This window comes from Leptinotarsa decemlineata, unplaced genomic scaffold (assembly GCF_025532065.1).
Source record: "Leptinotarsa decemlineata unplaced genomic scaffold, Ldec_3_MD MMD2_tig00002974_RagTag_RagTag, whole genome shotgun sequence".
NCBI classification, from domain to species: Eukaryota; Metazoa; Arthropoda; class Insecta; order Coleoptera; family Chrysomelidae; genus Leptinotarsa; species Leptinotarsa decemlineata.
This window is the reverse complement of record NW_027412578.1, coordinates 5027125-5054430: the sequence shown is the minus strand read 5'-3', so window position 1 is coordinate 5054430 and position 27306 is coordinate 5027125. Positions and strand designations below refer to the sequence as shown.

At 34.4% G+C, this 27306-nt stretch overlaps 2 protein-coding genes across 3 annotated transcripts in view; one reads left to right on the top strand and one right to left on the bottom strand.

Moving 5' to 3' along the window:
- Positions 1-26776, top strand: part of LOC111503252 (CTP synthase 1) — a 37890-nt gene extending 11114 nt beyond the window's left edge. Inside the window, exons 1-8 of one of the 2 annotated variants that reach the window (XM_023157520.2) lie at positions 9746-10043; positions 11895-12065; positions 16592-16974; positions 20803-21182; positions 24437-24741; positions 24795-24902; positions 24956-25162; positions 26582-26776. In XM_023157520.2, the coding sequence (XP_023013288.2) occupies positions 9878-10043; positions 11895-12065; positions 16592-16974; positions 20803-21182; positions 24437-24741; positions 24795-24902; positions 24956-25162; positions 26582-26670 (1809 nt within the window). In that variant the 5' untranslated portion in view covers positions 9746-9877 and the 3' untranslated portion in view covers positions 26671-26776. Of the gene's footprint in view, positions 1-9745; positions 10044-11894; positions 12066-16591; positions 16975-20802; positions 21183-24436; positions 24742-24794; positions 24903-24955; positions 25163-26581 lie in introns of those variants that run through there. The other variant, XM_074177329.1, reaches the window with a different exon arrangement.
- Positions 26777-26946: 170 nt separating this feature from the next.
- Positions 26947-27306, bottom strand: part of jar (Myosin heavy chain 95F jaguar) — a 74869-nt gene continuing 74509 nt past the window's right edge. The window contains 1 exon segment of the mRNA XM_074177328.1: positions 26947-27250. Coding sequence (XP_074033429.1) covers positions 27102-27250 — 149 coding nt within the window. The 3' untranslated portion in view covers positions 26947-27101.

Sequence of the window (27306 nt, the reverse complement as noted above, 5' to 3'; positions counted from 1 at the left end):
CGCTGGACCCAACTTCCCACACAGTTGCTTATCAGGCAAAATGTCGCAAACCTATACACCATTTGATCTCACTTTTAAACAATTTAAGTTTTCATTTAGGAAGCGAATACTAGAGCTTCAAATTATAATAACCAGCATAAGTGAATATGCTTACGAGAAATGTTTTTTTACTGGGAAATTTCTATTAAAACTGAACTGCATAGCATATAATTCACCATTCCGTGTTCCCAACAACCATAAACTCTACCAAAGAAACGAACTAAGGCAATATCATAGTGATTTATGTATTCGTGATGTTTGGATAAAATACTTTTTTATGTTAAGGGAGTTTTTGCGATGATTTTGTCCACTTTTGGGATACCATATAAAGAAAATGTGTTTGATATTAATTTTAGGAACGTTTTCATATTATTTCAAATATCAATTACAAATATATTGGTTGTTTCAAAAGTTTGTGCGTTTTTATCAGTCTACTTTAAACTGTAATATCTCATTAAATCGAAATAAGCGTAATTTGAATCAGCGCACTTTTGCCAACGTAACACAAGTCGATTAACTTAGTCAGCATAAAAACTGTGTACTCGGGATTCGATGAAGTCGGTGAGAAAATTATCGAAGTGCTTGAAAAAATGGACCCTCCTGTGATGGTTTGGTTCGGTTGCTGAAAGTAATAGTAAATAACACTAGCTGCTGACCACCATAAAGTAACCATAGTGTTTTTGTTGGGTTTTCGCCTTTGGGAAAAGCATGGGTGGTTCATCAGTGTCCAACCACTGTCCTGAACGAGTCCTGTCGTAGAGGATCCACTTTTCATCACATGTGACAATCCGATTAAAAAAAGATCTCGTTTTGGTTGTGAAAAGCAAAGAAGGACAGACCTTGAAATCTTGGAAGACCCACTTTTCAAGCTAATTGACATTTCCAATATGTTTTAGACCATCAAAAAACACATGGGGGCTATTTTCTTTGGTAGACATCTCGGTATTCGGGCCATTCAAAAATTATTTTAAAGTTGCCCAAAATGATTGGATGGTATCAAATCCGGGTAAAACCATATCAATCTATCATTTACCAAAATTAGCCAATTCTGCTTTTATCAGTGCTTTCACAGCCAAGAATATTTGCTCCGGATTTTCAAAGGCTGGTATTTATCCGTTTGATAAAAATATATTTGCGTAACAAGATTTCCTATACGCATCTGTAACAGACCACGAAGATCCAAATAAACAAGTTGAACCAGAAGGGCCCAATCTAGAAGGTGTACCCTCTGGTGAACCGCGTCCGTCCTGCTCCACTGACCAATCTATAATTATATCACCTGCTTCTGTAAAACCATTTCCAAAGGCACCTCCGAGACAACTCAATCGAAGAGGAAGAAAAAGAGGAACTAGTCGCATAATCACTGCCGCACCAGAGAAAAATGAAATAGAGGAAGCCTGTACATTAAAAAAAATTAAACTAAGCAAGATCAACACGGATGATAAAAAAAAGCAATAAAAAGGAAAGTATTGCAAAGTAGTAGCAGTGAAAGTAGCAACGAAGAGGATGTTGTCTATGCCGAAAGTGACACTTCTTTGGATTGGGAGGTTGAGGAAGAAACGAGGTTCGCCGAAAATGATTCTTTCAACGTGGATGATTTTATCGTCGTTAAATTTGCGAAAAAGAAAATAATCAGACATTTTATTGGGCAAATAAATGAATTCATGGAAAATGGCAAAGTCAGTGTTAAGTTTTTAAAAAAAGTTAATGACAGTTCCTACGACAGTTCCTAAGATTGATGACGTGGCTGATGTCAAAAAAGGGGATATACTACTCAAACTACCTCCACCTCTTGATAATGCCGGGACTGCAAGAGTGAAAGCTTTTTTTTCATTTAATATTGATTCATCACACCTACTTTAAATGTTTTTGTATGTGTCCCTTTCAGCCCCAAATGTGCCCCTTTCAATCCAGTGAGATGTGTTGAAAGGGGCAAATACAGTGGTTCATATTTTTCTAATTTTTTCAATAACAACTAATTTTTTTATGTTTTTCATACTCAAAATCCTTTTCCAAATGTTGTACCAATTATAATATCAGATTCAATAAATGTAAAATACATTGATATTGCTTATATACATATTTACCCTAAAAATGCCCCTTTCATGCCACCTCTCCCCTACATCTACCCCTCAGAGCAAATAATAAAACTTCTTGAAATAAACAGCAAAATGATGACTTTCATAATGTTTTTCTTATCAGAGGAATGGAGGAAGTGGCTTCTATCAGAGCGAAAATTTCAAAAGTTCACTAAATACTCTGTCCTTTCGTTGCTTGTACGGCTTCCTCATTAATTTGAAATGCATATATCTGCGCTTGTCTCTAGCTCAACTTGTTTACATTTCTCATGCACTTCAACTATTCCGAAGCTGCAATTAGAAATTTCCGACTCTAATGCAGCTATTTCACCAGCTCCCAATTACAACTAATGATATCGTGATATCTCGTTTTCTTTCGAGCCACCGGTATTTTCAAAATTTGTCTTAAAAAGTCTTTTGGAGCTGAACCAAATTCTTTCAGCATTCTTACCCGTAGAATTTGGTGAATGTCTGCCTGAAAACTACTTCCCTGGCTAGTTTCGGCAGCGCTTTGGTTCTATTAGAATTCGTGTAGAGAAATTAGCCGAAAACAGCTAATCTGAATCATAAAGTAATAAGCTGAAGAGAGTCAAAAAATTAAAATAAAAAAAATTAACAGCATTAATGTATAGAGTACAAAATTCTACACCGATCATTATAAATCACGACATAGTTGAATAAATATTTATCGCGATATGGAGCTATAAAAACACATTACATTAAAACGGACAAAACTTTGGAAACAACCTAAATTTATTGTTGAATGTCAGGCTTTCGTATAAAAAAAAACGGACCCTTTGAAAAAACATAACTAAAAAAACAACAAAAATACTTCTTCCTCACACCATAACTTTATCATAAAAAATAAAGTTCTCTTACTGTGTAAAGTTCAAATCGTTCAAAAAGACAATTGGTACAATGTGTACCTACCATTAGACTGGAGGATTTCAGTAAATTACTCATTTTGTACATCAAAATTGAAAAGGAGTATATTATTACCAGTATGTTATTATAACAGCGACAAAAATACATACCCATCAATGACTACCAAGGTAACCAATGTACTTGTCTCTTGTTCACAACATCGACACCAGAGGGAATATTGCTTATTTTGAATTCTCTATCAAAAGAATATGTTTCGAAAGTTTGAGAATATGTAATTACAGCCCAAATATTCTCCTTACCATGAAATTAAGTTTGTTTGAAAGTGAAATCAAGTCTTAGCTTCCATGATCAAATATGAATTTTCTGTATAACAGTATCTAAAGTTCTGTTTGTTGGCATCTTGGCTTCTATTTGGCATAATTTTGGAAAATTCCTGTCAACGATCAGTGTTATGTTCATTAAGTTCTTGAGCCACGTGAATTGTACATGAATAGAAGTTTTCTTTTTTTTTTGTAGAAAGATTATATACATTTTACTATCAGCGGTAAATGGTCTTGTAATTTCGATGTATTACGTTGAGATGACGAGGCGAGGGAAGAGTTTTTTCAATGGAGTTTTTCAGCATTTTACCCATAAAAAGATATAGTGATATTGTGGCCTGATGAAAAAAACATGAACTTGAAAGAATTCATATTGAAGATGACTCACACAAATCCTATTATAATTACTGAACTTTACCGCTATGACATTAAAACAAACAATTATGCTATATATCAAAGTAATTTAAAACTGAAAAAAGAATTATTTAATTTGAATTTACATAGTACATGTATCTTTGAATGCAACAACTTTCTGAGGGAATCCAATTATAATCAAAACGGACAAAGCTTAACAGGAAAAGGAAAACAGTTTGTATGCAGAGCCATCTGGAAGTTTATGTCAAATTTAGGAGTAGCCGACAATAACGGTGACTCTAAACCATCAAACAAAGATGAACGCGAAGCAACTCTTGTTACGTACCAAATTAAACCATTAGCTGAGGAACTTCAAGAAAGTCAGGTGGAGACGAATAAACAAAATTTTTTATACCCTCGTCTATCACAACTAACTACAATAATGAGTCACTAACCAACATTTCTAATGTATCGAATACATCATATATGGGAAAATTGGATATGAAAGGTAATAAATCTGACGTAAAGATGTTTTATATAAACATCCAAAGTATTGGTAATAAAATAACACAAATAGAATATTTCTTAACAAAATATGAGGTTGACATTATACTATTCACTGAAATATGGTTGAAGGAAGGTGAGTTAAAAAATGTTAATATTCCAAATTATGAATTATTGTCTTATTATTGTAGAGAAACAGTTGGGCATGGTGGAGTATGTATATTAGGGAGAAAAAACTCCAACTTGAAAATAAAACCTTTAGATATGTCTAAATATTGTTTGGAACAAACTGCTGAATTTGCGGGTATCGAATTAGTTACAGAGAAGACGGTAGTGATTTGTACATATAGATCTAGTTTAGGTCTTGGGGTGAATGCATATTTGAACGCGATAGATGAAGTATTGGGAAATATTTCTATAAATAAACAAATAATTGTTGTGGGGGATTACAATATCGACTTCAATATAAATGACTGTCACTCAAACAATTGTAGAAATACTATGTCGTCCCATAACCTAACAGAGAAAGTAAATGAAGATACCAGAGTTACTCCGAAGAGCAGTTCAAAAATAGATAATATTTTTACCAATATTAAGGAAACATACAATGTACAAGTTGTAGAACCACATTTATCTGATCATCGAGGTATATTTTTTAATTTTGATATAGGAAAAATAAAAGATGAATACATTATATGCAGACCTATGACAGAAAACAATAAACAGGAGTTTGTAAATAGCGTTAACTACTTTAATAACGAAGAGTATTACAATTTGACTTGTGCGAACTCAAAGGCTAATTATCTTACACATTTTCTATCATATTGCTATGAATCATGCTTCAAGGAAAAAACAGTAAAGAAACAAAAATTTAAAAAAATAAATTTTAAATTTGATTCAGAACTGGTTCAATTACAAAACTCTTTAGCGGCAACACAAGTCATTGCAAACTCGACTCAAAATAAAGAAGATTTGGAAGCATACAGAAAACTGAAATGCATATATAAAAATAAAATAAGACAGTCTAAACTTGAAAGTAATTCGGAGTATATCAATCAATCTAAAAATAAACAGAAGGCTGCGTGGAATATAATAAATGCCAACAGAGCGACTAAAAGGACTAGCAACTACAAATCGGACGTGACTTCGGATGAATTTTCAGAATATTTTGTTAATATTATTGAAGAACTCTTAACAGATTTCGTTGGGGTAAATGATCAAGATTTTCAAAATTTCTTGAAGTTTGCCCCATCCACACAAAAATCTTTTTTCCTATTTCCTGTTACTGTCAGTGAAACTAGAGATATTATTAGTAACCTCAAAAAATCACCAGCAATGGATGTATTTAATTTGAACAGCATATTATTAAATCTGATAAGGGATTTTCTGATCGAGCCACTGACAAACCTGATGAATTCCTGTATAGAACAGGGTTTATTTCCAGAAATTTTCAAACTTTCTCAAATAACACCTATACATAAAAAGGGAAACTTTGAGGACACAAGCAGCTATAGACCAGTCTCAATAATTCCAATATTAGCAAAAATTTTTGAAATTATTTTAAAAAACAGACTAACAAATTATTTTGAAACAAATAGCTTGCTAACAAAATTCCAACACGGTTATAGGTCAAACAGATCGACAATTACTGCTTTGTGCGAAGCCTATGAAAAAATATTAGACTCATTCGAGAATCAACAATGTTGTATGGCAAATCTCTATGACCTTTCCCGCGCATTTGATACTGTAAATCATAAAATTTTGATAAATAAAATGGAGTACTATGGAGTGCGGGGAAACGAACTGGAATTATTTAAATCCTATCTTATAGATAGGAAATCAAGAGTCAAGTGGCAAGACAATATCTCGGATTTTGTTGTAATGAAACATGGAGTTCCGCAGGGCTCTGTTTTAGGTCCTCTACTTTTTATAATCTATGTTAATGATATGATGTTCAATTTGTCCAAACCAACTAATATACATGTAACTAGTTATGCTGACGATGTCTCCATCATACATTGTAACAGGGATAAATGTATTGTCGAACAAAATATAATGGAATCTGAAGAATTACTGAAAATATGGAACAAAAGCAACTATCTGACATTAAATCTGGACAAAACACAAAGAATCTCTTTCACACTGAACAATACGATAGCTAATAATGATATTAAGTTATTAGGAGTGCATCTAGACGTCAGTTTAAATTTTTTGTCACATATAAGCCATTTATCCAAACGGTTATCGACGGCAACTTTTATTATTAGACAATTGAAGGGCAAGCTAACTGAAGAATTCATCAGGGTATCTTACTTTTCAATATTTCACGCAGCAATGACGTATGCTATAGTTGTTTGGGGTGCATCAAGTCATACAGCCAAAATTTTTGTCTTGCAGAAAAGAGTTCTAAGAATTATGGCAGGGGTTGATTATAATGATCATTGCAAACCACTATTTAAAAAATTTAAGATACTTACACTTCCCTCTTGTTTCATATATGAATGTTTGATTTATATAAAAAATAAAAATATTCGTGGTGATACCGTCAAATATGAGCAGGTACATGAATATTTCACAAGAGGAAAAAGTGATATAAGACTGCCAAAGCCTAGAACAACTAAGATCAAACAATCATCTCTGTATCTATCGATAAAATTTTTTAACGCTCTTCCTAAGAATCTGAAAAACGAAACGTTGAGTTTGAGCAACTTCAAAAAGAAAGTAAAGAGTATTCTGATCGAGGAATGTTTCTACTCCTTTGAAGAGTATTTCAATTACTTTTCATATCCGATACCCTATTTGTAATCAAGTAACTGAATTTATGTATTTATGAAGTATACAAAGCTATACATATTTGTGTTTGAATATGTTTTATTGTCTGACAAATGGTGTTGATTGTAATGGATTTTAAATAACATAATTATTCGCTGTAATTTTCACATTTTTACTTTCTGTTGTAACTGTTTTATGTGACGTATGTATAAACACTTTTGTGTAACAACATGAATAAAGTATCTATCTATCTATCTATCTATCTATAAGTTACGTATTAGTTAAGGACCTCACTGTATAAGTTACTGACTTTTCCAGATTGCTGATCTCATTTCCTACCGGATATCGTTATTTATTTGCGAACCAACGTAAAAATGCGCCAAAGATATTCATCTTCAAATTGTTTTTCCGTTATTCAATATTTGTTTCTCCTTTACTGTTGTAACCTATACGGGTATCCACATCTGTGTAATTTTAAATAAACATTGAATACGATTTGCGCTTATTGCACTTTTTCAGTATAAACACTTCGAGGTGGACAATTTATTATTGAAGAATGGTACTTTTGTCAGCAACGTCTTTGTTTTGTTCGAGTATTGAACTGTGTTGTCAAGTTTCCATATTAGAAGAGATATTCCCACTACAAGAAAATTCATCATCCAAATACGATGTTCGGAAATATAAGAACTACTCAAGTCAAATTGTGAAATGAAACTAGTCCCGTAGTTGTCTTTCATAATACAAATCGTTGTGGTTTGGAATGCTTCACGTTTGAGAAAGTATTTTATTTCACATATTCATCAGTTTCTCCGGTGTAGGTATATTCCCATAAATTCATAATCAAAAAACTCAAAAAACATCCCAAAACAATAAATATAACCTTGTTTTTTATTCAACTGTAAAAATCGGCTGTTAACTGTTTTATGTTTCATTTGTTGAACACACTAGCGCCCTCTTCGTTGAACTTTTTCCCATTGGCAAATCGACCGCGGTACAATTTCTTTACAAATGGTGACATCAAGCAAGAAGTCAGCAGCTGATGTGAGTGGACTTAGCAGAGACACCGCGCGGCCGAGCTTTTTCGGGTTTGAAGGCCGTCGATATTTGGAATTTCTTCCTGACGTTTCGCTGGCGCGAGTAGCTAACTTCTTCAGAAGTTTATACATCTTGAGTTATCTCTGATGAATGGATATTACGGTTGGGTAAAGCGTATTTATGCTGACTCAGGTAGTTTGGTATGCTAATACTTTTATCTGGATTAGGTTAACTGCGTGACACGTGTTTATGTTGACTCAGGTAGTTTGGTGTGCTAATACCTGTACCTAGATTAGATAAATTGCGTAAAGCATGTTCGTGTTGACTCAGGTAGTTTGGCGTGCTATTACCTTATATGGATTAGGTAAATTGCGTAAACGGTGTTTATGTTGACTCACGTAGTTTGCCGGGCTATTACCTTTATCTGGATTAGGTTAACTGCGTGAAACGTGTTTATTTTGACCCAGGTAGTTTGGTGTGCTAATACCTGTACCTGGATAAGGTAAATTGTGTAAAGCATGTTCGTGTCGACTCAAGTAGTTTGGTGTGCTAATACCTGTACCTGGATAAGGTAAATTGTGTAAAGTATGTTCGTGTTGACTCAGGTAGTTTGTTGTGCTAATACCTTTAACTGGAATAGGTTAATAGCGTGAAGCGTGTTTATGTTGACTCACGTAGTTTGCCAGGCTATTACCTTTATCTGGATTAGGTTAACTGCGTGAAACGTGTTTATGTTGACTCAGGTAGTTTGGTGTGCTAATACCTGTACCTGGATTAAGTAAATTGTGTAACGCATGTTCGTGTTGACTCGGGTAGTTTGGTGTGCTAATACCTGTACCTGGATAAGGTAAATTGTGTAAAGCACTTTCGTGTTGACTCAGGTAGTTTGTTGTGCCAATACCTTTATCTGGAATAGGTTGATAGCGTGAAGCGTGTATATGTTGACTCAGGTAGTTTGGTGTGTTGTATTTCCAAATTTCATTTGGAAATATTCATTTTCTTAAATAATTGGTAATCAATCAATGAAACACGATATAACTCAAAACAATTTTTGATCGTTTTCCTCAAACCGAGATAATATTTGGTTAGTAAATTTAATACTTGTCATGCACTGTTTGGAACCTTTGATGTAGTAATGAATATTACTGGAGTTGTATCCCAACAACAAACCATTATTTTCAACACCTCGACACGTGTTTCGATCACCAAGTGTTTTTTTTTCAAGAGGAAGATTAAGCGATTCAAGCGATTGAATGTGTGTAGTATATACCAGATAAGACAACCATATTATAAATGGGATCTAACAAATGAATAGTAAATTCAAATTAATGATAGGAGTTCGCTAACGAGATACAAGTAGTTCCGATAAGAAGAAACTATCCCCAACTATTTTTTGGCAATCTAAAAATGTTTCTCTCAACTTCTACGTAAAATAATTTTAGGAATCCAAATATCCCATAAAAATCTCTAATTCTACTTAAAAAAATCACAATTGTACTTGAAGAACATGCTCTTAGAAACGAGTTATTCACAGAAAAAATAAATTTTTGAAATTAGAAAGAAAAAAAGTATTATATTGTTGCAAAATGGATTTTGTTAATAAATTTCATTTGAATATTTTGATGGGAATATAACCATTATATGTTCTTTAGATCTTATATGAGATCAAAAGTTGCAATTTTTTAATCTAGAAATAGTTGAAGATAACCTCAACTTGGCAACCGCGCAATGAATTCAAATGTGTTTACACCTTCTGGGGATCCCAAACTGAGATGAATATTCAAGCACTAACTTTGCGCGAACACTTTCAAATAAAGTGACAAACGGTTTTCTCTTTATCGTATAGGTGCATCTTTTTTATGTGACAAATATATCGTTAATGAATTAAAAATGAAATATATCCTTGTAACTGGTGGTGTTATAAGCGGTGTTGGCAAAGGTGTTATAGCCAGTTCCATTGGAGCGATATTAAAATGTTGCGGAATTGAAGTTACCGCTATTAAAATTGATCCCTACCTCAACATTGATGCAGGAACTTTTTCTCCATATGAACATGGTGAGAAATGAAATATTACTATCATTTTTTATTGTGGGTAATTTTAAAATACTAAAATCTTATTTAAACAATAACTTATTCGTATTTAGTGATGAGTACATTTTCCACAAAAGATCTTCAGCGCACTCAAAATAGACTTCACTATTTTGTTGCGAGTTCAGTCCTAGAAAGTGTTATAGCCTGAGAAAATTGATTATGGATTCTAGACTACTATCATTTTGAATTTCAAAGGTCGATTTTAAATAAAATGTTACAATAACAGGAGCTGCCGGCAGTTAATCTGATGTCCGGCCTTTTCCCACCATGTTAAATATTTTTTTCTTTTTTTCGTAATTCATTTCAGTTAATTATGATGGGAAATGAAGACCTCCATTATTATAACTATTATTATTAGCCGGTAGCCGTTCGGTTCGACGTGGGTGCTTTGTTCGCTCACTCGCCGTCGTGTTAGTCGGTGGTTCAAGCCCCAGGCTGAACGATCGATTTTCACTTGCTATCGTTCCACCCGTGTTAGGAATCACATGTTTAAAGGTAAGACCTAGTTAGTCCTTAGCTCGCTCAAGTTTAGACTCCTGAAGGTTGTCGTTCGTGGGGTGCAACAGCTGGTTAACGGAAAAACAGATTTTCAAATAGATTATCATTTTTTTACTGTAGTATGCGCTGGTCAGGCCCTATTCCCCGAAGCTGGGGATCTGATCATTGGGTCTGAGAAGCATGTGCCCTGAGCAAGCGCAGTAAGCCAAGAATGACAGCCTTCTGCATCTATCTGGCTGATATTTCTGCCTTAGTGTGGCAAGCCGGTATGATTTTAAGATTCGAGTGTAGAAAGGGCATCATTCCACCCAGGACCCCAATAATCAGAATAACCATCTTGACAAAGTGGTCTGGATAGAGTCTGCGGAGTTCAAAGAGAAAATCTCGATATTTTATCCATTTTTTCTCCTCTTTTCGGACGATATTCGTGTCGCCAAGAGTGAAAACTCCACGACATATATCGTCTTGCTCTGGTGGTCGAGAAGGACTATATTAGACTTATTATTATTATTATAAAAATATCAGGACCGAAATATTCGCATGAGTTAGGTAAAAAAAGGAATTGATCTTGGAAGTGAGAATAAACAATGAGTGAAATTATTGTGATAAAAATAAAAATCAATAATAATTGGATTTAACAATAAGTGAAATGTCAATGATATACCAATAATTTAAAAAAATTAATATCAATACACCAAATTAAAGTATAACTGATCGCTGGTTGTACTTGAAAATATTTGGGAATAAATATTTGGGCGTATTCATCAACACAAAAGAACCCAAAAAAATAATTTTTAGAATTTTGTCTGTTTGTCTGTACGTTTATGCGGAGTAATGACAAAAATTAAATTTCCGATTTCGGTGTAGTTTTTACCAATGGATCATGGTAAGTTTCAGTTGATATTTAGTGTTGATTTGTTACAATCATTTCATAAATAAAAAAAACAATTCCGTACGTCAAACATCTGTCGGGGGAAAACAATCATTAAACGGTTTGTCTCAAACTTTGGTTTCTATACTTCCTAAAAAGATTTTTTGTAAGTCAAAGATAAGCAGATTCATGAGAACATTTTGCTGTTAGAAAATCTGGAAAACCCAAAAACTGATATCAACGCAATGCGAAGTAATGAATATAAATGTTGAAAAAGAACAAAAATTGATTGTAAAAAAATAGGTATTTAAAACCTAGCTACTTCACGACGTTACGATTCCACTATAATTTTTGTACTACAATCTATATTAATCAATTTGGGTTTTTTATCAAATCAATAGTGAAATTTCTTTTTTCTTATTCTCATACGAACGTTTCAACTTCAGGTGAAGTCTACGTCTTGGATGATGGAGGAGAAGTTGATTTAGATTTAGGAAATTACGAACGCTTCTTGAACGTAACCCTACATAGAGAAAACAATATCACCACAGGAAAGATATATCAACAAGTTATTGATCGTGAAAGACACGGTGACTTCATGGGAAAAACTGTACAAGGTAGGTAATGAAATATCCTTTATTGAAAATTCTGAAATTGTTAAACCAGAAAAATGGTGTATTGTCTGATAATGATTGAACTATGAGATGCGCAAATGTTTGTCTACAGAGTGTTACAATACAATAGTACAGTTAGCATATGTGATAAAATTCAAATTTTGAAAATAATGTCAGTTAGCCTAGTGTAAAGTATTTCTGACCATTTCCAAAAACTTAAAATTTTTGTTTGCGAAAGATTACGTAACTAAGGTTTGAAAATAATACAAAATATACCACTCACAATAATTTATATGAAGTCAAATAAATTATTAATGATTTATGATCATTTATTCACTGAAGTAGACTGATTTCTGTATTCTATACATCGTATTTTCATTCTAAAAAAGTGAAATTGAATACATTATTTTGCTTGGTAGTAGCTAATCTTTCAACTGTTGCACAAAAAGTTAGAAAAAATGAGCAAAGCTATTGGAGGAACTCAAAAATAACATACAGAAAACAACCTCAGAAGTCGAAACCTGTGCAAGCTAAGGAGGTCTTACCTTTCAACGTGCGATTCCTAGCACGGTATGTAATTGAATAAAATATTTTACCACAAGTAATTTCTGGAACAAAAATGGTTCAGTTATGTAAAAACTAATGTATTGAGAGAAATGTCATCTAGGCAACCCAAAAAAGCATTCAAAAATATTTCCTATTTTCCTATGAGAAATTGGTATGACATAAAGCTATTTAAGTTTTCAATTACTTCCATTTCGTTATAGTTTTGATAACTTGTTTTCAATAGATTACAAACATCTGGTGGGATACATTCGTTTCCACCAAGTTTCTCCTACGTGTCGGTAGAAACTACATTAATATTTTTAGAGCATAATTTTCGATTCTCAATTTACTTTTATTTGAATTCTTACATTTGTTTTCAATAATTTAAATTTTATTCTGCGTAGGTAATATGCCAAACCTACACTAAGGTTTATTTTCAAAATTGGAAAGATATATTTTCATATTCAAGTCCAATTTTCAATTTCTTTCTTAAGAAGATACGAAAATACAAATGGTCCGCTGAGCGTTCTAATACATTTTTCAATTCTTTTTCTGATATTATTGCCCACTCTCTAGAATACTTATTTCACGGCAGGCTTGCCGTGTTCTCTCACAAAGTTCTCGTCGATTTCCATTGTAGTTAGGAGAGCGAGGAGACCATTATTCATATGGACTATTTCTACCTATCGAACGTTATGGAAAATGTTCGTTTAACCACTCTCGAACCATCCAGGAATTATGAACGGAAGCTCCGTCTACCCGAAAGTACATCTCTTGTCGCAAATTGAAGGATAGATTTTCAATTATTTCCCACAATTGATTATCAAAAAAGTTCAATAGTCGTTCAGCATTAATGGTATTACCGAAGAAAAACGGCCCAATTATTTTGTCGCCTGAAATACCACACTAGTCCAGTCATTTTAGGGGGTTTGCCTAAGAAAGTGGACATACCCAGCTGTAAATTCGTCTTAACTTTGTAGTTTGGCATCATAAAAGTATTCTCAAAATTCACATATGTTTCAACGGCCGCAACTTCAAAAATTTGGGGTCAAAAGTCAAAAAAAAACGACTTTTTGCAGGTTTTTTGCCAATATCTCGTTTCCAATAGGTTTTATGCTAATTATATTCATTATCAATAGAATCAGAATCATGTTCTAATGTTCTGCTGATAATTTTGTCACACTGTCCAAAAATAGTAAACAAATTCATAAGAACTTCGTTTGAATAGTTTTGTTTCATCGTTTTGAAGGTATTTGCAACTTCTGAAGTGACGAAAATGTCGATATTATTAGGAGAATGTCACAACGCTACTGTCAAATAGTAATCATGGCCTGCTTACCAAATACCGAATGGAAATACCATTCTGAAGGGACATTTTCACAAATAAATGTTCATAAGTCCGAAACTTGACTAGTTAGGTATAGGTATGATATACATAGAAAGAAAGCAAATTTCAGCAGCTTCCCGAATTTTCAATAATATACAGGGTGTTCCATTTAAAATAATCAAATTTCAGCAACTTTTTCAAGCAAACGAAAAACTGTATTTTTTTACCACCCTGTATTGAAGTAACGGAGATTAGGCTGACGTGTGGGAAGTGTCCAAGTATCACCTAACTCCAAACCAAATTTCGATGTCATAGTACTTCTTAACTAAAAGATATCGGCATTTTTAGAAGTCATGATTGGTATAAGACGAAAATTTTTCAAACAACAACAAATCAAAGTAGTTTAATTAAAGTAAATATTCAAATCTAACTTTGATTTGCATTAGAAAGGTGTCCAATATTTCATTATAAATCTATTTATAATTTTGTTTCAAATCGGGTAAGTCTAAATTGATTTTTCTTTTTGTCGGCGTCGGCGGTTCGAGAGTTAAATCAATTGATTCGAAAATATTATTAAAAAATGTATCGTTATTTCTAAAATTCATCAAAATTTCTGTTGAATTGTTTAACCGTTGTTTTGAGTAATTAATATCTGTTGATTTATTTTGAAGAATAGAAAAAACAACATCGGTATGTTCAAATATTAATTTAAATATTTCTAACAAGAAACAAAACTTCTGATCATTAAAAATATATTTGAAACCTCTCGCTTCCCTAAGACTTTGGTCGTCGGTTTTAAAATCGTCACTGTTTAGGATAAAATCAAAGACATCAATCAATTTGTCTTTGTTTGAATGCTCTGAAATTACTGCACATTTATTTGTGAAAATGTCCCTTCAGAATGGTATTTCCATTCGGTATTTGGTAAGCAGGCCATGATTACTATTTGACAGTAGCGTTGATTTGTTGTTGTTTGAAAAATTTTCGTCTTATACCAAAGATTTTCCCAAAAAACTTTACAACGACTTAATAGCTCAGAATCCATTTTTCGATGTTATTCAACTGAAAAATGAATTAATCGTAATGTACAGCGACCTTCAAATGTTTCAAAATTGCAAGTCTCCTTCAGCTTTATTAAATTTTATGTTTAAAAATAAAAAATTAAAAATAATTTATATCAAATAACTCAAAGACAACCCTTTTTCTTTGTTTTTGTTTTTTTAATGGTCAGTTTTATACGTATAATTTTTGGCAATACACGATTTTTGTATATTACGTATTTTGCTTTAAATAGGTACGGTAACCCATTCACACCGGAAGCCTTTTTAGTTCCTGGTAAAGACTCTTTCACACGGGGAGCATTTATCACTCCTGGTAGAGACGTCTCACACTGGGAGCTTCACGTCTCTCGATTATATACGGGAGCGTTCATCACTCCTACCTACCACCCATGGAGCTCCTTGAGCTCAGTCGAGCTGTTACCATATACCTCCTCTAGCTTCGACACAAACCTGGACGACAGAAACATCAACGATCAAGAATGGCTCTCGTGCTCGAGGTGCAGCTCCCGCTCTTCGTCTGAAAGCTTCATTGGACTCGTTGCATTTTAGCGCCAAGAGCCTTCCTCTCTTTCGGGAGCGAGAGACGCGGAGCTTCCCGTATGAAAGAGTCCTAAGTGTGATGGATACGGCTCAGTTTAGCGGCTGTTCGATGCAAAAAGGCCCATTGGCCATCTTATAATCCATCACGCATTGGATACGACCCGTCAACTTCAACTTAACTCTCGAGTTGTGTATCCTGTTCAATCTTTCCAACTGCTAGATCGGAATTCCGCGATTGACACGGCGTAGTCATTTTGTCAGATGGTAGAACTTCACTTCTATCACTTAATTAGCGGGCTGGAGATATAATATATTCCGTCAAGTTTTGTGTGGAGCAGGCAGCATGCTCTGGGTGTATGTCACATCACAAAGCATGCATTCTCGTCATGTACCCTCTCCGCTTATTCACTACTCTCGTGATAACGTATGACGCTATCCCTTATCACATGCTTTCTTTCAAAGCTTCCGATATCATTACAGCTGTCAAATTCATTGTTTATATTCGTTATTATTGTATAAGCTTATAGATCCTGATACCAACTCCACAATAAAACACAAATGAATTTCTAAATTAATCTGAAGACTATCGAGTACATATATCTGTGCCTACACAGATTCCATTCAGGCTAATTTTAATTTCTGTTAGAGTATTGGTACATGGGATGTTTCTTCCCCATTTGGTGCTTTTTTCACGAGATGTAGTTTAAAATATTTTTCCTCGAGTCCCGGACCATTGTGTTTGAGTCGGATTTCTCCTGCACTCGAAACCGGTTTGTAGGTGATCTACACGATTGATTTCAGCCTATTCCTGCTGCTCAATAAACGATAAACATCTGCAAGACTTATCCCAGTGAAGTATCTTCCTTAAATAATTCATTGTTCATCGTGATATTAGCTCGAGGGGTAGTTGTTTTTCGGAAGACATTTACTTACTGGAACCTACTTTGTAGATACATTGCGGGAGATAAATGTTTCGGTAACCATTTCGAATCAATAATTTTTTTATACAAATGAGTTTGTCGATTTTTTTTGTTTTTTCATATTTTCATTTTCAGTCGTACCACACATAACCGATGCCATTCAAGAATGGGTTGAAAGAGTTGCTGAAAAGCCAGTTTCTGATACTGGCAAAACTCCTGAAGTGTGTATCATCGAGCTGGGTGGAACTGTAAGCGATATTGAGAGCGTAGCATTTCTCGAGGCCTTCAGGCAATTTCAGTATCGAATCAAAAGAGAGAATTTTTGTGTAACCCACGTTTCACCTGTTCTCCAACCGAAGACTACCGGGGACCACAAAACAAAACCAACTCAGGCGTCGATACAAGAATTGAGACGTTTGGGACTAAACCCGGATATAATAATTTGCAGATCGGAGAAACCGATAAGAAATAGCACCAAACAAAAGATATCCAACTTTTGCAATGTTGCTTCTGCTCAGGTACTTGAAAGGTGTTTCAGTTTTTGTACAATTTCTTTTACATACCATATATTCTTTTCAATTATTATTATTATTAATTCCTTTATTTAGTATAAGCTAATATACAATATGTTCGATCCTAACTATCGTTAGGCTAATGTCAAAATATTCAAACAATGAATTACAAATATATACAATCACAAATAATAAACTTCAACCACTCTTATGAAATATCTACACATAGATGGGCAACAATGGTAAGAGAAAAGTATTGATACAGATACAATGCAACAAACACAACACTTTAAAACCTTGGAATAGTAATGAAGTTATTGAACTCAAGAAATAACAATAAATCAAAATCACTCGCCCATTATATGCATTTTCAGCCTTCCCTTAAATTGACTTATCGAATTACTATCTTTGATACCATGATCTAAATTACTGAATGCCAACATTCTTGCATGATAAATAGATTTTTCAGTGCACCTCTTAATTTTTGGTTCGGTTGATTCTGGTATTATAATTATGCTGTTATTGTTATATGTTATTATTTGTTATTTTTCTGCTCAAGTAGTTCGGAGATAGATGGTGATGCATCTTATATATCAGTACCATTGTTTGATAGTACACATAGTCTTTTAATGACATCCATTTCAATTATCTCAACATGTTGATTATTGGCGTGTCTCTTGGTTCACCTAGTATGATCCTCATGGCTCAATTTTGTTACTTTTGAACCCGTAAATAGTATTGAAGAACAGAAAGTAAGTGTTAAAACTAATGTATATGTATATGTAATGTATAAATTGTAATTTTTGATAATCTAGATAGGCTAGGCGATACTCTCACCAGAAAATTTACCTTATTGGTGATAGTTTTTATCACTTTCAATACATGTTCTTTGAATGTTAGTTTTTGGTCAATCAATACTCCCAAATACTTCACCACTGTTACACTTCAGAAATCCTCATTAGCAATCTTTATACTAATTCCTCTATTTTTGATTTCGTCATAACCTGTTTTATTACTCAGTAAGAGAAATTTCGTCTTTTCACTATTCAGTTTAAGAGTGTTGAGATTACACCATAGACTAATTCTGCACAGCTCACTATTTAGATTATCGACCAGCTCATTAACGTTATAAGGACAGTAGTATATTGAGGTGTCATCTGCAAACAAACTAATTTTGCACTCAGAGATCTCGGAAACAAGTTAGTTTAGATACAGAAGGAAGAGTAAGGGTCCAAGTGTACTACCCTGTGGCACTTCATTATCATTAATAATTTCGGAATTATTGACCTTTGTTAATCGTTTTCTATCACTCAAATAGTTTCTGAACCATTTCAGTACTGTGCCGGTTATTCCATAGTATTGTAGTTTTAAAAGTAATATATTTCTGAATTTCACTAGTTCGGACTTCCATTGTCCAGTATATAAAATGATTTGAAATTCCTGAAACAACTAAAAAAGAAGAATTGAAAATGAATAGCTGAAACTAGATGCCTTCCTGAAACACATCAACAGCGTGAGACCTTTCATCAATTTCACAATGGAGAAGGAAATCCACAACGAATTGCCATTCTTAGACGTTTTGGTGAAGAGGACCGACACTAAGTGGGAAACATCTGTATACCGAAAACCCACTCATACGGGACAGTATCTGAACCACGAATCCAACCACCATCAATCGACTAAAAGAGGAATCATCAAGACTCTATTAGACCGTGCTTTTGGGCTTTGTAATACGAAGGAAGGTCTCGAGAAGGAACTAGACATCATCAAAAATGATCTTCAACGGAATGGCTACTCCAAAGCGATGGTAGAAAAGACTTTGGCTAGAAGACAGCAGGAGCCTCGCAAGGAAGAGAAGCCGTCACAACCAGTGCTTGCACTTCCCTACATCAGAGGATTATCGGAGAGGATAAGAAGAATTGGTTCCAAGTACAACATCAGAACCTGCTTCAGATCCGGTAACACTATCCGTAGCAGCCTCACGAAAACCAGGCCACCAAACGCGGACTGCGATTTCAAGAATTGCATTCATCGGATACCCTGTGAGTGCGGAAAATCCTATATTGGTGAAACTAAGAGGCCATTGAATGTTCGCATTGCCGAGCACACAGCACACACAAAGAAACACACACAGCGAGGGGAAACCAGCAAATCAGAAATAGCAGACCATGTTTGGACCCATCAACACAACATCGAGTGGTCCCAAGCTGAGATCTTGCACAGAGAGGAACATTGGTTTAGGAGAAAATTCAAGGAAGCCGCATACATGTTGTCCAACAACGTATTCAGCCAAGCCAGCGTAGACATACGCAACATATGGAAACCCATCATCAAGCGAAAAATGGCCAACTCCCGCCAAAACGGTCATCTCCCACGGAACCAGTGAAGCGGAAAATGGAAAGCGGGGATAAGTGAAAGTACTTGAATGACCTATAAATAGTCATCTCTCGGAGGAATCAGTCCAGTCATCACCCGAAGACGATTGTAGATACTAACAATCGGAACGTCGTGAACTAACGTGACTTGGAATCTCTCCACTTTTTATTATCATTTTTATTTTCTTTTTTCATTTCTTCATCTTTATTTATTCAATTGTTCTATTTTTACTTGTATTTTATTTCACTATTATTTCATTTCAGGTTTATTTTGGTTAATATAATTGTTATTTTCAGCTATTCATTTTCAATTCTTCTTTTTTAGTTGTTTCAGGGATTTCAAATCATTTTATATAGTAGACAATGGAAGTCCCAACTAGTGAAATTCATCATGAAACATTGTCAATCACCTTCAAACTAATATCTTTCTATCAACTGCCTTGAAGGCGCGTCGCAAATCTAAGAATATGGCTCCAATTGATTTGTTTTCGTTAATCCACATTTACCAGTCAAATAAGATACAAAATATCATTATCATTTACATACTGGATCAATTGTTCATAAACAACTCTTTTTAACAACTTTTCCACGGCAGTTATTATTATCATATTATCGTTTAAAATCAATTTTATCCCAATTATTTTTTATGCATGACCATTAGAGAAAATTTACACGAGTTAACAAAGGCTAGGGTTTGAACTCTCTCGTGCAGAATATAAGTTTCTTTTGGCAGTTCAAAATAATACTACCAATTTTAGTTAGGCAAAATATATAAAAAATTGACCGTTGAAAAAATCTTGATGCCTCTCTATCAATTACTTATTTGTGATGCACTGTTTGGAACCTTTGGTGTAGTAATGACTATTACCGGAGTTTTTTCCCAACATTAAACCGTTATTTTAACACCTCGACACGTGTTTCGATTACCAAGTGATCATCTTCAAGATGAATATTAAACAGTTTGATCTTTAGTGTTGGGATAAAACTCCAGTAATATTCAACATAAGTTACTAAAGGTTAATTATAAAAATTAAATGAGCCCATAGTAAAAGTAGAAGAACAAACCTTATAATTATTAAAACATTCTGCTAGTCTAACAGATATGCTTTCATTGTTTGTTTAAAGTTATATAGTGGCTTTGAATCCGCCCCCTCCACAAACTCTGGAAGATTATTGTAAATTTTTGGACCAATGTAGTCTGACATAGAATAAGCCACTTGTAATTTCGCAATGGATACATGTAACTGGTTTTTGATTCTCGTATAGTTGTAGTGAATACTCTTATTTAATGTAAAATTGGGGATTTTCATCAAGTACCGGCTAATTTCATCGCAGAAATATATTTAATACAAATTTATGCGAACGCCCTGCGCTGAAATGATTGTCTTTTGGAAACGAAGTTATTTGGAATTGCTTATGAATATGTCTTACATCAAGATTTAGAAAGCTGAATTTCCAGGTTATTTGTGTTCCCGATTTGGAGTCGATTTACGAAGTGCCCGTTCACATGGAAAAATACGGAATAGCCAAGTATCTGATTGAGCGATTAGAACTAGGAATATTTCCCTTACTACCGATAGAGAAATATATGAAACCGTGGATAGATCTCGGAAAAATCATGACTCAACCGAAGTATGAAACAACAGTGGCTATCGTTGGGAAGTATACAAAACTGGAAGATGCCTATACATCCATTTTGAAAGCTTTGACTCACGCAGGAAATGAGGTTGGATGTAGGGTTAATGTTAAATTCATCGACTCATCGAACTTGGAACAACATATGCGACTGATGGAACCAGCAATGTATCATAATGCATGGTACAACTTGAGTATTTCAGAGTAAGTATAGTTGATGTAGGTGGGTTGTTTTTTAACCAAACCAGAAATTTGTAATAATAGAATGTGGCTGCCCTGGCAGATGTCAATGGTCTCTCCCAGACAAGGATAATAATTGTTGAAAGCGATAAAAATCCAGTAGACGTGTAGTATGATTTCATTGAAAGTATAGAAACACTGCTCATTTTACAAAATATCCAAAGTGACTTCTAGAGCAGATACAAAATCGTAAATCAAATATCTACCAAATGTGGGTATACTTTGCAAATGGGTTATAAATTAGAGCCAGATAATATTATTTTTTATTTAAATCTGTTTAACAACGACAACCCTCAGAATTTGAAACTTGTGCGAGCTAAGAATTAACGAGATCTTACCTTTAAACATGTGATTCCTAACACGGGTTGGATGATAGCAAGTGAAAATCGATCGTTCAGACTAGGGCTATGATAATATCATTATGATTATTTGATTATTGGGAAAGAAAGGTTTAGGCTTTCTACTTCTCCATCTTTATACAAAAAATGTGGGGCTCATTCAAAGAAAGGAAAAAAGCAGTCACTTTCAAAAAATTAACTCCACATGTGTAGATCACGCAAATGAGTAACGTAGCAGACACAAATTGGAAGAAAAACTCTCTTGAAACAGCTACTTTCAAATAAAAATTAAATTACACGAATGAAAGATACTTTGGAAAAACACTTATGTCTATTCAGTTTGTATTTCAAACATTCGTTATGGAATTGAATCAGACATCATTCACAGGATTGCTACACAATATTCTTAATGAAAGAGGTAAAATTTCACTTATATGGAACACTGTCACCCTTACTGGTGGACATCTGATGTTTCGGCTTAAAACACTCGCCTTATCGGGTCTTCTGCACCAAATACATTTTTTTAATAAAGATCTAGAAGTAGAAAGTCAAAACCTTACTTTACCAAAAATTATTCTCTCCTAAAAATATACCACTTTCAATTCAAATATTTGATTACGTTTCGTTCACATCCCAATCAGAATTCACTGTAATGCTCATTTTTTGTTTGCTGTGATGCTCATTTTTCTTCTTTTTTTTCCAAAAAGCTCGACTTGATGATTTTATTTTGCGATTGGCCACCATGTATTTTTCACGAAATGTGCTGCTCCCAATGTGTCTACACTTCCTGTAAAAGATCATTAGTGAAGTATTGTTTCAGCTATTCACAGTATCTATCTTCAGGCATTTATTGTTGGAGCATGGTCACAACATTTTGAACCATTTCATCATGTCTTCAGGACAATTTACCTAGTCTAAAACCTTTCTCACTTTTTTTACCCAAGTTTTATAGACAAAAAATCCTCAGGCACGACCATTGGGGACTTTTGTTTCCATTTCTCCATTGTCAGTCCATTATTTTCAAAACCAGATTGTTTGTGTGTTGTACTGACATTGTTGCCCCGTCGAGTTGGATCATTATCAGTGATATTTGCAGTAAATGAGAAATATGTAGGAATTATACTCGATAAAAAACTCATCTTCGCAAAGCCAGATATGTCGGTAACTCTGTGGAAAATCTTAGAGGCTTGGGACCTAAACAAATCCATTGGATATATGTAATGATTGTCAGATCAATGATCATATACGTAACAATTGCTTTACAGCTCTGGTGACAATCTCTTGTGTTTAGAGACATGCTTTCCTGGCTATCTCTGGTGCACCACATTGTCAGATGACATAGAAATTCTTCTGGACGTACCTCCTCTCCTAGGTGGAGAGAACTAGTTCCTTTGGGAGGAGGAAATTCTAAGGGCAGATACATTTTTCAGCGATGAGCACCTGCTTAGAGTCCAAAGCGACCGCATTACAGGCAGAAGTCTACACCATTGATTTGTGTGTAGATATTAACATATATAAGCTGACATTAACCAACAAAACTATGAAAGCCTGTGGCTCTTACAGAACAATTTCCAAGTTGTTACTGAACTGTCAAAAGACTCTACTCACTCAATAGGAAGACTCAACAAAATTTCTCTGGCCTAGATTCTTCTCCACTGAAACTAGTGGCCTTGCAATGGAATTTTTCAGCATTGAGTTGCTTTCTTCAATCAGCGCCCAAGAGTACTATTTATAAATATATATAAATTACCCAAATAACAATGGGTATTTTGGTCAAACTACTCTTCTGAGCAGTGGTTCAAGATTAAAAGAAAAACTACATTGGTTTATATGAATTGCAGGACCCCTCCAACTCTATACTTCCCTAGTTTTGTTCAAAAAATCTCTGAAATTCGTGCCTGAAGCTAAAGGCAGGTCTTCAGAAATCTGGTCACCTGGTAACTCCTTTGTTTTGTTCTCACTTCCCCTAATATGAATTTTTGCTTCTTCGGCAACTATTTTCCTGTTTTCATTTAGCTCCATTGTTTTGGTATATTTTCTCTTACTTTGAAAGGAACTTATTTTCCCAAATTGAAGAGTTAAAGGTAATGACCTAGGTAGCACGCCTCTAATTCGGTTATTAAAACAATAACGACTGAGTTTCTCAAATATTTATCAGCCTAAGAATCATAGTAATAACCTACTTAGTACAAATTATAATATATAATCTCTGCCTTACCATACCGATGTCACTCTACCAGTTTTTGACTCTAGCAAGGACAAAACTCGTGTAAATACAATGAAGACGAGAGCGGTGTATTCTCTCAGGTCTGAACTTATTCTAATCCCGTTTAATTCCCTTTAATATGGTTATTCGTGTTAGTACTTAACTACTCGACAAAACATGAAATGAAATCAAAGAAAGTCCAAAGAAGAATGTGAATTCAATGTGAACTCTTTCCGACATGTATTGAGGTTATTATAAGTTATTATAACTCAAAGAATCCTTATCGCTCCTGCTTCTTTTCCTTGTACGTCCCTTCATTAATTTTCAATAATCCCATAGGTCCGCTTTTGCAACTTCAGTGTTGAAACTCTGAAGTTGCCCAACTGAGACCTCCACTCTGTTGACTCTCTCCGTTTGGAGATCTCTGATCCGGAGACAGAGTTTCTCTCTTATTTTCATCACCCACCAAACAAAAGGACGTAATCGTTTTCATTAAATAACTGTAATTATTTGGTCTAGTCTGAATAGATGAGCCACAAAAATCCTCGGTACCATCCATGGTACCATCAGTAATAAAAGGTAGAACTGGTACCCCATTCTCTTATAAAGATCTATTTGTTCCCTGAAATTTCTCACTAGTTGGTAGATTTTATACACCAAAATTTCTCTTCTAGCTGTGTTGTAGTTCCTGGAGGTTTTGGAATACGAGGCGTGAGCGGCAAAATAGACGCCTGCAAATGGTGTCGAGAAAGCAAAACACCTTTTTTGGGTATCTGCTTAGGCTTCCAGGTTGCCGTCATCGAATTCGGCAGGAACGTATTGGGTTTGACTGAAGCCAATTCGACTGAACTGTGTAAAACAAGTAACCATCCCGTAATTATAGAAATGTCAGAACATAATAATGGGCAGATGGGAGGTACAATGAGGTTAGGAAGACGTTTAACAGTCTTCAAAGATAGTACAGAAGGCAGCAAAATAAGTGAGACATCTATAGTTGTAATCCCTTCCTGAAATAATATATCTATTCCCTAGGACGCTTGTATGGAGACAAAAGAAATATCTATGAGCGGTACAGACACAGATTCGAAGTCAATCCTGATTATGTTGAAGAGTATGAAAAGAATGGGATGTACTTCGTAGGTAGGAAATCACACCTCTATACATTTCACATGTTTTATACAAATATTCCACAGGTGTTGATAGTGACCAAAAAAGAATGGAAATTTTTGAGTTAGAGGATCATCCATACTATATAGGTGTTCAGTACCATCCAGAGTACCTCTCCAGGCCAATGAATCCTTCACCGCCATTCGTGGGGTTACTTTCAGCAGCTGAAAACAGACTTGAATCATACTTGAGCCAAGAATGTAAAGTGTTATCTGCAGAGCAGTTGGATTCAGGTTGAATATTTATGATAACCTGTATTTATTATTTCTTGAAAATTAGTGGAAATATTAGGTTGTTGTTTCAAAAGTTTTGTCAGTTTCAATGTCATGTGTTTTTGTAGCTGCATAGCTCAATTGTTATATATTCTACTGTTCATGGTATATATTGATCGATAGAGAATGTTGTACTCTGTACATTGATCGTCTCGTGCAATGTAAAGTGGACCCACCCAGGCACTTCTCAAAGGCAAAAAATCTTCCAAAAAAACATGCTATAATTTTCTGCAACCGGGCCAAACAGTAGAGTCTTATCGTGAGCAAATCGACGAAATGTACGGAAAATTGCGTCAGCAGCAGCCGGCACTGGTCAACAATAGAGTTTCGATCCTGCCCCATGACAACGCTCGTCCGCACGTTACACAAATCACGGTCCGAAAATTAAACGAATTGGATGTCAAAGTTTTGCCTGACCCACCATACTCACTAACCAACTACCATCTTTTCAAGCACTTCAAAAACTTTCTCTCCGGAAGAACTTTTACCAATCAGGACCAGGCGAAACGGCCTTCGTCGACGTCATCGAATCCCGAGCACACAATTCTCATACTGACGAAATTAATTAACTTGTCTATATTGGCGAGAGAGCATATTTCAATTAAATTTAATGAGTTTTCTTGATATTACAGTTTGAAGTAGAGCAATAAAAACGGACAAAACTTTTGAAACGACCTGATACTATAACCATAACCCAAAGAGCATACCCTGTGGATGTCTTTACTAATAGGAGGCTGAAAATATCATTCTATGGATTTAAACGGCACTTTATTGTTGATATTGAAGGAGCATGTACTTTAATTCGACACTGATATCTCCGTTCTTTTTCTTTGTCACAAACAAAAATTCAATGATTGCTGAATATTCGAATTCATTCATTTTTATAACAATGCAAAATTTTTTCATTTTCAATGACTCTCAAACACAGACTAACTAAACTTAAGCTATATGAAAATCGACCAGCAGTCTTCTTAAAGTAGTGGTGTTACAAGGGTCTTCCTTTTTTGCCTAGCCTTGTATTTACAGGTAGTTGGTTTTTTCATTTTTGGTTTTACCGGGATCTAAAATAAGAATAATCTAGTCTTGTATATTCTTATATGAAATGGACAACTGAATCCTTCATCCGAAAAACTTGAATTTTTTATCAATTGTTTTCAAAAGAAAATTGACAAGCAGTCACCTCAACATTTATATTGAAAAATTATATAATGTTCAGTTCAGGCTCGTATTTTAGGACGTAGGTCTTTTTATTTTCCCATGATCTGAAATATAAATAATAGTCTTATATAATCTCAAAAATGAAATCTTCATCCATTGTTATAACAGATATTACAAGATCCTGTATATGCACTTGTCGAAATGTAAATTTCACTTTTTTAGATGAAGAATACCTGGACACTAAACAAACGAGTTCAACCAATCATTGTGAAGATAGCAGCAGTGCATACAGCAGTTCCAGCTTGTCCTAAGACGAAACGTTCAACAACATTAATTTATGGTGAATTTTCGAAATTGATTTTGCTTTTCAACTTGTATGTTAATACCATTTCTATGTTAATAAAATATTTTTTCATACACTGGTTTCTCTCTTGATATGCAAAATATTCTAAAAGTAGTGGTTATTACTTGCTTTCCTAGTGTATTTTCCAACGTTAAAGGTCAAATGAAATTTAGAATTCAGCTCATTGAACAGGTTTGTCAGGCAACTGAACAAAGATTAAAACAACTTCAAACAAAAACACAAATTTGACAAAAGGTTTTAATATTGCATTGTAATCAATTCCAAACATAACTTCTGTTTATAGAAGCACAGAAAAATCCCTGTAATAAATACTGTTGATTTTTTAATAAAAGCGAATTGAATAATACTTAATAATTTTTTTAAAGCAAAACAGAAAGCTCATTTTCTGTCAGCTGGACGAACATATGCTGCCCCGGCATTTCTTTCCCATTCTCGATTGAATTCATTTTCTAGAATCTCTGCACCGCGTTTTCTAGTCAGTCCCGTTTCTTCCAAGGACAGCTCACACATTTGCATATCGTCTTTTCCTGAAAGCAAATCAATGTATAAACATAAATTTTTCTCAGAAATTTATTGATGACAA